Below are 10,367 nucleotides of genomic sequence, written 5' to 3' on the forward strand. Positions count from 1 at the left end.
CAAGTCTGTTCTGATCGAGCGTCACAACTGAACTGAACTAATCAGTCTTGCGCTAGATAAAGTTAAGAACGAAGTTTAATTTACAGGGCAGCTTCCTGACATTGTGCAGATACAAGTTTGTTAAAATCATGGCCCCTGGGGTAGGGTGGGGCCACAACAGGAAATCAAAGTTTTTTTTACATGCGAGTATATAAGAAAATCTTCTCGAGAACCAGTGGGTCAGAAAAGTTCAAATTTACATGAAAGCCTACTAACGTAGAGTAGATCCAAGTTTGTGCCATTCATGGTTCCCGGGTGTAGAGTGGGGCCACAATAGGAGATCAAAGTGTTATATGCTGATATATAGGAAAAATCTTTAAAATTATCTTTTCAACTATTTAAGCTAGGACTTTCATATATTGTATATATATTTTTTACAGTAAGACCTTTCAGGTAATGCAATGGTGTGTGACCTTGACCTGAAGTTTGACAAAAATCTGACCCATACAATGTCCAAAACTATTTAAGGTAGATGTTTTATATCTTATATATTTATTTTTATGGCAAGACCTTTTATTTCATATCATGACATTTGTCTTTGTAAGTTTGACCTACTTTTAAGAAAACATAACCTATTAAATATATCCAGAACTATTGTAGGTGGTGCTTTCCTATTTGGTATATAGATTCTTTATGGCAAGACATTGTACACAATGGTGTTTGACCTTGGAGTTTAACCTACGTTATAAAAAAACCCTGACCTATTCTATATCTCCTATTTATTATGACAAGACCTCTAATTTCATACTATGGCCTGTGACCATGAAATTTTACCTACTTTCAAAAAACAACCAGTTAAATATCTTCAGAACTATTCAAGTTAGGGCTTTCATATTTTGTATATAAATTCTTTATGACAAGACCTTGTGATACAATCATATTTGATCTTATGACCTTGACAAAACTGATCTATTCAATATTACCTGAATTATTTAAGGTAAAGCTTTTATATTTTGTATATAAATTCTTTATGAAAAGACCTTGATATACTTTGATGTTTGACCTTGAAGTTTGACATCTCCTGAACTATTTAAGATAGAGCTTTCATATTTTGTATATAAATGTCTTTCATATCATATCATGATCTATAACATTGGTTTTATCCAAAACAACAAGATTATGTTAGTCATAATGGTGTTGATACATCTCTGTGTTACGTGAATTCATTTTCAGTTATGTTGTGATTCGTTTGGGCCACAATACAGGGTCAAAAATTTTCATGGGAATAAAGATTGATAAATCTTTTAAAAATCACAACAGCTGAACAATGGCAGGGCCAAGGTACCTTGACTCAAGTTAGCGATGTGGCCGAAAGGCCTCTTGTTTTTTGTTTGTTTTTTTGAAAGTAAACATCTTGTTTGACACTTTGTACATCAGATTTTTAAACACAAGTTGAGAGAAAACTGAAATAAAGTAAAACTATCATTTTTTTTTCTTTATTTACCACTTGGAAAACAAGAACAATCCTTTGAATAATACATACATGTATTTGCTGACATCACAATATATGAAAGAACAGAAATGAATATACTTTAAGCAAATATAACACTATCACATTATTTTATAGTTTCAACTTTAGGCAAAAATATAGAATCTCTTAATCGTTATATCAAATCACAAGCATAATCTTAAATTACTTATAGATAAGAAATGAAAACATCACATAAATTAATGCTTTATCACAGATACATACATATATGTAATTACATATTTTAAAAAAATACATGAAATTAATGAAATCAATCTTTACCTCCTTTATCATAAAAATCCCAGAATTCATTGTCTTTTTTAGCTTTAGGGGCAAGTGATACTGTTCCCTGATCAGGAGGGGGAGTAAGTGGGGGTGTTTTAAACACAATCTCTTCAAATTCTGGTTTTGTAGGGTTTTCTTGTTTTTGACTTGGTTTCTTTTTAACCGGTTTTGGTTTGGCTGGATTTGGTGCAGGTTTTGGTTTTGGTGCAGCATTCCTACTCCAGTTTGCCTCAGCTTTGGGAAGATTGGTGAAATAATCATTCCAGCTTTTTTTCATGCGTTCATTCAAAATGTTGAATTCAGCCCACGTACCTGAATTGGGATTGAAATTATCGTACCTGAGAATTATCATTAATTATTCTTCATGTATTACTAGGTGTGTAGTGCTAATACAAATTTTGTGCAGATAGAAGAAAATAAAGGGTAGAGGAGGGCTTTCTAAGCTTTAGCTTTCTTGGCAACAGTTTCGTCGAAATAATTCTGCCAAGCCTTTTTCATCCGGTTGTTGATTACATTATGTTCTGCCCAAGTGCCTGTAAATTAAAGGGAATATGTTCAAGCTTCCAAGAGGTTCGGCTACGCTCTCTATATGTAAAGCAGACAGTACTGTACATAAAAAAAGAGAGCAATATAGATAGAATTTATTATAACTACTGGTTAATTTGCATGGCAAGATTTTATATGCATAAATGTACATCATGGAGTTTTATGTACATTTCGGCTAAACTATGTTGTAAAATGTTTAATGTATATATAATATATACCAGTACATATATGTTATTACATTTACAGAAATGATATATATATGTTAGATAGATTTTCAATTAAAATTTCTTTCAGTGTTGGATCAGACATTTTCTGTACATAATATAGTGTAGGCCAAAAAAATATTTTCAAAGTTTGAATTCCACTTTTACATTCAGTAAATACCTGAGGTAAATCAAATTTTTATTATTGAAACTAGATATATGCTTTAGCCATATTTCATTTGATCACGTATTTTTTTCAATTTCAACAAATTAATTGAGAATTCTAGTCATGATTAAATGCTGTACTTACTCAATTCATCTCGCTGGTAGCGCCATTTGTCCGGATCGGGGACACGCTGGAGATGGACATTGTCTGTAAATACTGATTTGGTGGTGCTGATCTTGTGGTTGATGTTGTAACCAGGGAACACATTCATTCTTGTGAAATTTCCTAACTGTTCATACTCGGGCTTTAAGTTTTTATCGATTGTTGGAACGGAAACCGATTTCCGTACTCGGTATGCAGCTTCTTTGTCTTCCTGCTGTTTCTGCATGGTTTTCTCTACCACTTTTTCATCACTAAGTAAAGAGTCACAAATTTTGCTACCAAATTGATGACGAATATTTTCTGGCAAATCAACAGCAAGGCTCCTTGAAGCTGACCTTGACCCTCTTGCCGATGGGTGAGTGTCCTGGGGCCCCAGTGGGAGAACTGTCTCTATTTTTTCCTTCTTTTTCAGTTGGTAATCTGAATTCTCCCTTCTGGTGGGAAGTTCCATATTTCTCGGACGCATGACATCTCCCATCATACTATAGCTATGAACACTTGGCTTAGGGCCGTATTTGTCTCTGTTGTAACTGTTCCTTTCATTGAGCCCCACTCTGTTCATTTGTTTAACCATGTTTGCGGCCTCCGTCGTCATCAGCAGCTTTTGTCGAGGGGTTGGGTCCCCCTCCCTCATTCCGTGATATACATCCATCTCAAATTTCTTGGCACTTTCCTCTGCTTCTTGTAGAGATTTCCTGGCAGATGTTACAGCAGATTTCTGCTTTTCAATATCCTTCTTGGTTTTCTCTATTACAAGACTTTTTCCTGTTTGATTGACAAATGAAAAAAATGAATGGAAGATTGTCACCTGTTCTCAAAATTCAGCACTCAAATGTTTGCAATTACTTCATCATGTGATAATGTTAATGACAATACATGTATTAATTGAATAAATATTTTATTCCTTTGCTTCAAATAAGTATTTTCATTTCATATTTATTTATCAAATACACTGCCTGTAAAGAAAGATTAAAGTATTTTTTATAAATCAAGAAAAATGTTACTGAAATTAATTTCCACATCACAAAAAAATTAGTAAGGGTTAGTTAAGGTAATACAAGTAGATACAGTGTACTATGAAATTTAATTGTCATATACTTACATACAAAGAGGTGTTGTTAAAAAATAGTTGGCTCATATAACTTGATTACTAGAATCAATTGCTCATTTTGAATACATTTAAAGAAGGCATATTTAAAGTCCAGATAGGAAGCACCTACAACAGCAGTGGTATCAAACAATATGTAATGTGATGCCAAATTCAAACAAAGACTAAATAAGTATTTAACACTTGGAACACAACTGTGCATGAATTCAACAAACTAAAACCGCTGAAATGTGTAACAGGATAACTATCAGTTTATATAATCTGTATATTGTTTCTAGTACTTTGATCAACATGGCTGCTTGTCCATATTGCATGAACTTGCTGTAAATTATACTGATATTTCTTACTACTGTATATTTGAATTTTCAAAGAGAAATCCAGTTTAACTTATCTTAAAATCATGTGATTTGTTTGCCTTTTCCTCAGACATTAGAAGCGTTCATTGTCAGAATAATGTAGTTTTGTTGCAGTGTTGATTTTAATTTTGTCTTGCAGCAAAACCAAAAGTGAAACTGCAGGGATAATAATGTTGTATACAGTATCCCAGAGAGGAGAGAGAGGAAGAGAGAGAAAACTATAAGGAAAATAAAGCTGTATATAGTATCTCACAGAGAGAGAAAGAGAGTTGCAAGGAAAATAATTAAGCTGTATACCATATCTTGAAATGAGAGAGAGAACTTTTACAGGGGAAATAATTCAAATTAAGCTTTATACAGTATCTGAGAGAGAAAAAGAGAGAGGGAGGGGGGCTCTTTCAACCTCAAGCAAAATAGTACTTGTCAAATAGAATGCAAGGAGAAAAAAAGATTTATAATAATGATAATGATTATATATATATATAAGTGATATTCCAGTAGATTAATTTTGAGCATGCATGTACATTAAACATTATTCTTCTGGGAAACTAGTATTGAAAATACTTATCTACAAAGTAAAATATTAGATTTATCTACAGAATATTGTTGCATGCAAATGTACCTTTTAAATGAGTTTTGACAAACTCAGGAACCACATAATGTTGTATATATTTTCGGCCACTTGGTACTCTTTGGGTCTTAAGGTCAATATTTTTTATTGCGTCTCGCTCATCTGGGTCAAAAACCTCCAAAGCAGTGCCAAAAAGAGTGTGTTTGGGCATTGCTTCTGTTTTTTTACTTTGTGTTGGTGCTGAGAGTTGCAATGCCGGAAGGTGCTGTGTTTCCATGGCAACTGCCATCTTCAGTGCACACTAAACAATTAACTGCACACAGAAAACATATTAGGAAACTCTGTTAGTGAAATTGTACTAGTACTTCCACAATGAAGAGATTCTGTAAATTTAGGCAATTTATGGGAATTTTTATGTTCTTTATTATATATATGTATGTACAATAGTAAATCATGCACGGATATACATGCACATGCCGTCTAAAAGCTATACTCTCTATGCCAAACAACTTTTTGTATCTCTATTATTCATTAACCATGTTTCCTTGTAAAAAGTTTCTAGAACTTTGTGCATGCTTTTTATATATATACGTATGTAGTATGTATACATATATATTTGTGGAAGATGATTGAATAAATCAAAGGACAGCATCAAAATATGATAGAAATCCTTCAATGGCAAATTATTTCACACATCCATGTGACTCTAGTATGTCATTAAGCAAACACTCTGAGAAGTTACTTTTGATCACCACTTCAAGAATATAAATTTCTAAGATTTCACATTCTGTTCTATATTAGTATTTATAGTAGTTATTTCATATGGTTGGATCTACACTTTGGTAAATAAAACTATAAACCATGCCTATTAATAATTTTCTTTTAAATCATTAAAAATTCAAAACCATGTTTCTCATTCACCATGCATATAGTATAAAAATATTAAATTACGACCTTTAAATGTTGAAATAAAAAAAAAATATTGACAATGTCTTTCGCAAAAAAAAAAAGATATCATTACTCATCATTACATTATGAATTAAAAGAAGAGAATCACACGAGAGAGACAAACAGCACAGCACAAATTTGCTTACGTTAGAAAGAAACACTTTTCCCAGAGGTGGCCATGTGTAATCAATCTGTTGCTAGGGGGCGTGACAAAAAATAAGGGTCAACGACATCGCGTCATTCAATATTGTGTAAACTTTTTACCAATCTGTGTACGTATAACAAATTATAGAGACTGCTCAAAAGATGTAAATATAAAATTCGAGCATCAGATCTTGATGGCAATTATATGTATATGAACACAAGAATATTTCGATTTATTCGTGATAACATGAGAAGGAATATATTTGGAACGAGTTGCCTAACAGGTGCTAGTTTTCAATGACGTAGTACACAGTTCCGGTTATTGCCGACCTTCCAGGAAAGTTAGTATTGCGTTTGAGGTTTGTATTTTGTCTGATTTTGATTTATTTTTAATTCCCACGAGACTTGAAAAAACCTTTCGGTTTTGTAGAATATCAAGTAGGTGTTTACTTCGTTTGGTTTTGTAGAATGTCAAGTAGGTGTTTACTTCGTAGTCTCCGGACTGTCGGCCAACACAGAGGACTGCAAGTGCCATGTATAACAAGACTAAACCGTAGGGCAAATTTTTCATCAGTGTTATTTAGGAAAGCACATCACCCACATTATCCAGCCGTAAATGTTAACTACGACCTCAAACGTTACGTGGCGACCGAAGAAAAGAAGTTCGAGTGCTTTAATATCCAAGATGCTAAAGACTTTCAAACCAAAGTGATGGAGAGTCCATTGCCAGTGGTTGTTGATTTTCATGCCACGTAATTGTAGTTTTGTATTATGATTTATTTTCATTGGTTGTCTAGAATTCATCAGCTGCCTATTGTGAAATGAATGTAAGATTTAATGTTTCAAAAATTTGTTGACCCAGTTTGGCTGTCGGATATATTTTTATGGGAAAATTATTTTTATTGTTATTCAAATGATAAACAAATAATATCCTTTCAAAATTATCTGTTGTTAAACCCCTTGAAATTTGTCATTTCTAACAAGGAAGTAATTTATCATATCTGAATCTAATACCTACTCAATGTATGACATTTGTGGTTTTGAAATGGAAGTGTACCACTGCTTTCGCTCAAATTTGAAACTTTCCAATAAACATGATGAATTTTTAAAATGCGTACATCAAAATACCAGAATACACACATATCTTTTAACAAAGTTACTAATAATTGGCTGCATAATCTGTATGGCGTATTGGGAACATTTTGGCAATAAATATGCAAATATTTTCCAGTACCACACAGTTAAGCATCATACCAAACTAGTGACACAGTGGAATTCCCAGCAGATTTTTAAAAAGTCTAGATACATGAACATTTACAAACAAAATCTGATAAATTTCCCTAATATAATAGGCCATAAACCAATATTTTTGTTTGGCATTGAACAGGTGGTGTGGTCCCTGCAAACTCCTTGGACCAAGACTTGAAGCAATCATTTCTAACAAAGGTGGACAAGTAATATTAGCCAAAGTGGATGTGGATGACAATGTTGAAATAGCGATGGAGTATTTGGCAAGTTTTCTCTCTAATCAGATAATGGGACAGTTAAGCTTGATCAAATTTGCAAAAAATTTAATACTAGTATTTATGGAGCACCATATTAACATAAACTCAAATAATTGAAGATATCTTTAATTATTTGAAGATATCAATTCATTTGATGCGTGCAACAATTCAATTAAAGATCTCTTCAGATAGTTAATGATATATTCAATTCTGAATTATTGCACACATTAAATTGAATTGGCGATAGCATTAATTATTCTGCTGAATTGATGCACTCTATAATTAAATTGCTGCTCTCTTCAAACAAACTAATGATATCAAGAACTAAATTGATGTGTGCTACATATTCAATTGAAGAGAGTAATAATTTATTTAATGCACACATCAATTTGATTTTAAATTGATTTGTAGCATGCATCCATTCAATAATGTGCACAATAATTGATTTATTACTCTCTTTAATTGATTTAAAGAATATCATTATTTCAATTGATGTGCGCAATAATTCTTTTAGAGAGAGCAACTATTTAATTATATATATCTCCAATTCAACATATCCACAATAGAAATAATGATCTTTTTATTTGAATTGTTGCTCTCTTTAAAAGAATAAATGCACATCTTCAATTGAATTAAAGAGATCATCAAATCATTTATACCGAGCTGCAAATATTGCGAGCAGTAATTCCATCACATTGATGCACGAATCCATTGAATTGATGTGAGCAATGATTGATTTGATGCTATCTTCAAATAATTAAAGAAATCTTCAACTATTTGAATTTATGTTAATATGGGCTCCATATGTATTTCATGATGTATTTTAACTAATTTTCTTACAAGTTGAAGAACAAAATATGAAGGGTAACTGTAATATTGTTTTTAATGGGAATGTGACTAGTACTAAACATTTCACCTAATACATTGCTAGAGACCCACTGCCTCACTTCAGCAAATGAGAATTTATCTGGCATCTACTGTCATCCTCATCAATTTTTTTTTTACATCTTTGACCTTTCCTTTAGAATTGCTTGACCAATTTCAACTAAATATGCCAAAAGGCATCCTTTGGCAAAAGTGATCAAAGTTTATTTAATCAAATGATAGGTCAAGCCTCTTTCCAAGGTGAAATGATTAGTACATGTAAATGTAGAGTATAAGATTGAGGTTATTTGATACTCTTTTCAAGATCATGAAAGATCAAACTTTTAACATGTGATTGCATTTGTTTTACTGCAAATACAAGTTTGTTCAATTTACGCCTCAGGCCACAATAGGAGTTTACACAGATGTAACTCTTTAAAATTATTCTTATTAAAGAACTTGTTAAATACAGAAGAATCTACATTTAATGTGGATTCAAATTTGTTCAAATCATGGTCCTCAGGGCAAGGGTATTAAGGTTGACATTACTTTAAATAGAGCTCCAAATTAAGCATGCATATCTGTAGAAGATATTTTTATGAAAACTTTGTCTAAAAATTTACTTAATTAAAATCAGCGACTTTAATAACTAGAGTATATTCTTCTGCAGGTTGAATCATTACCAACAGTCATTGGATTCAAGAATGGAAGGAAAATAAATAAATTTATTGGACTGCAAGAGGACGACATTATTGATTCCTTTGTTGAGCAATTAATACACTAACAGTTTGAATAGCAGAGCTTGGCATTTGTTTAATGATACCTGTGAAAATATTTCACACGTGAATCATACCAATGTTTTCTGATTGTGCCACTGATTGTATAGAATCTGGTGTCTATGTACATAAGATATAACATATTAAGATACTGTGAACAGTCAAAAGATTTTTCCTTATGACTGGATTAAGAAAAGGATGAAATTTTTATTGTCAATTCATATCTTACTGTTATTACAGGTTGTATTTTAAGAGATCCATGTTATAAATGGAAATTAAAAAATATTCAAATTAAATCTCTCACAATGAATTAGTATTTATACAGTATAAAAGAGGAGAGTACCTGTTATGGAAAGAGGTTTTAGAAACGTTAAACAACTCCCAATAAAGAGCAAGTCTGTCTGGAGGATGACTGGTCTTCTTGCCTTGTAGAATAAAAAATTGGTGCTTAATTTTGATATATTGACAACTTTTATTTACCATTTTAGGTTTAAATAAGAGGCCCACAGGCATTATTGGTCACATGGGTATTAGTTGAAAGTATCATTTGCCCCAAATAAAGCCTGGTCCTGCCTGAAGGACAATGAATTTTTAAAGTTAAAGTAGGTGTTTTAATACATTCATTGACTACGGATAACTCTGTTTTCTTGATCGGGACATAGGTTTCTCGACGGGTGTGACCGGTCGACGGGATGCTTACTCCTCCTAGACACCTGATCCCACCTCTGGTATATCCAGGGGTCCGTGTTTGCCCAATTCTCTATTTTGTATTGCTTATAGGAATTATGAGATTGATCACTGTTCGTTATCTTTACCTTTCATCCTAGTCACAGATCTGTCATGATATTGTGTAAAAAAGATGAAAAGTGAACATCAATTTTTGAGATTTCGTTGTGCCAAACAAGGGCTTCTACAAGTGAGCATGTTCTTTCTAAACATAGTTAACATGAGATGTTTCCACTTTACTGGACCCCAAGACAAAAAATCAATTATTATTCCATTTGAACAACAGTCCATTACAATTTTGAACACCAAATGCCATTAATGCTTTAACATTATATCAATTAGTTAGACATGGGTCCCATTTCCATACAAACTAAATAAGCGCACTACTAAGGTATATGAGACACCGCTAAGGTATATGAGACACCCTCACCAATGTAGAACTCGTGTACATGATGTATTATAATATATCTGTTTGCATGCTTGAAGCACAAGCTGCACTT

The 10,367-nt window shown here is 32.5% G+C and overlaps 2 protein-coding genes across 5 annotated transcripts; one reads left to right on the plus strand and one right to left on the minus strand.

The window, feature by feature from the left end:
• Positions 1–530: 530 nt before the first annotated feature.
• On the minus strand, positions 531–6,144 carry LOC125670484 (testis-expressed protein 33-like). Of its 3 annotated transcripts, none has more exons than XM_048905683.2 (4): positions 5,999–6,144; positions 4,956–5,217; positions 2,852–3,634; positions 531–2,104 (listed from the first exon to the last, which is right to left on the minus strand). In XM_048905683.2, the coding sequence occupies exons 2-4, from the start codon at positions 5,191–5,193 to the stop codon at positions 1,779–1,781; spliced, it is 1,347 nt and encodes a 448-aa protein (XP_048761640.2). In that variant the 5' UTR covers positions 5,194–5,217; positions 5,999–6,144; the 3' UTR covers positions 531–1,778. The 3 variants fall into 3 exon arrangements, with proteins under 3 accessions (XP_048761640.2, XP_048761641.2, XP_048761642.2); XM_048905685.2 differs by having other exon boundaries at positions 1,454–2,325; XM_048905684.2 differs by having other exon boundaries at positions 4,956–6,144.
• LOC125670485 (thioredoxin, mitochondrial-like) lies at positions 6,083–9,437 on the plus strand. Of its 2 annotated transcripts, none has more exons than XM_048905686.2 (4): positions 6,083–6,355; positions 6,464–6,748; positions 7,384–7,507; positions 9,036–9,437. In XM_048905686.2, exons 2-4 carry the CDS (start codon positions 6,465–6,467, stop codon positions 9,147–9,149), a joined length of 522 nt encoding a protein of 173 aa, XP_048761643.1. In that variant the 5' UTR covers positions 6,083–6,355; position 6,464; the 3' UTR covers positions 9,150–9,437. The 2 variants fall into 2 exon arrangements, with proteins under 2 accessions (XP_048761643.1, XP_048761644.1); XM_048905687.2 differs by having other exon boundaries at positions 6,276–6,337.
• The last annotated feature ends 930 nt before the right edge of the window (positions 9,438–10,367 follow it).

This window comes from Ostrea edulis, chromosome 4 (genome assembly GCF_947568905.1).
Source record: "Ostrea edulis chromosome 4, xbOstEdul1.1, whole genome shotgun sequence".
NCBI lineage: Eukaryota > Metazoa > Mollusca > Bivalvia > Ostreida > Ostreidae > Ostrea > Ostrea edulis.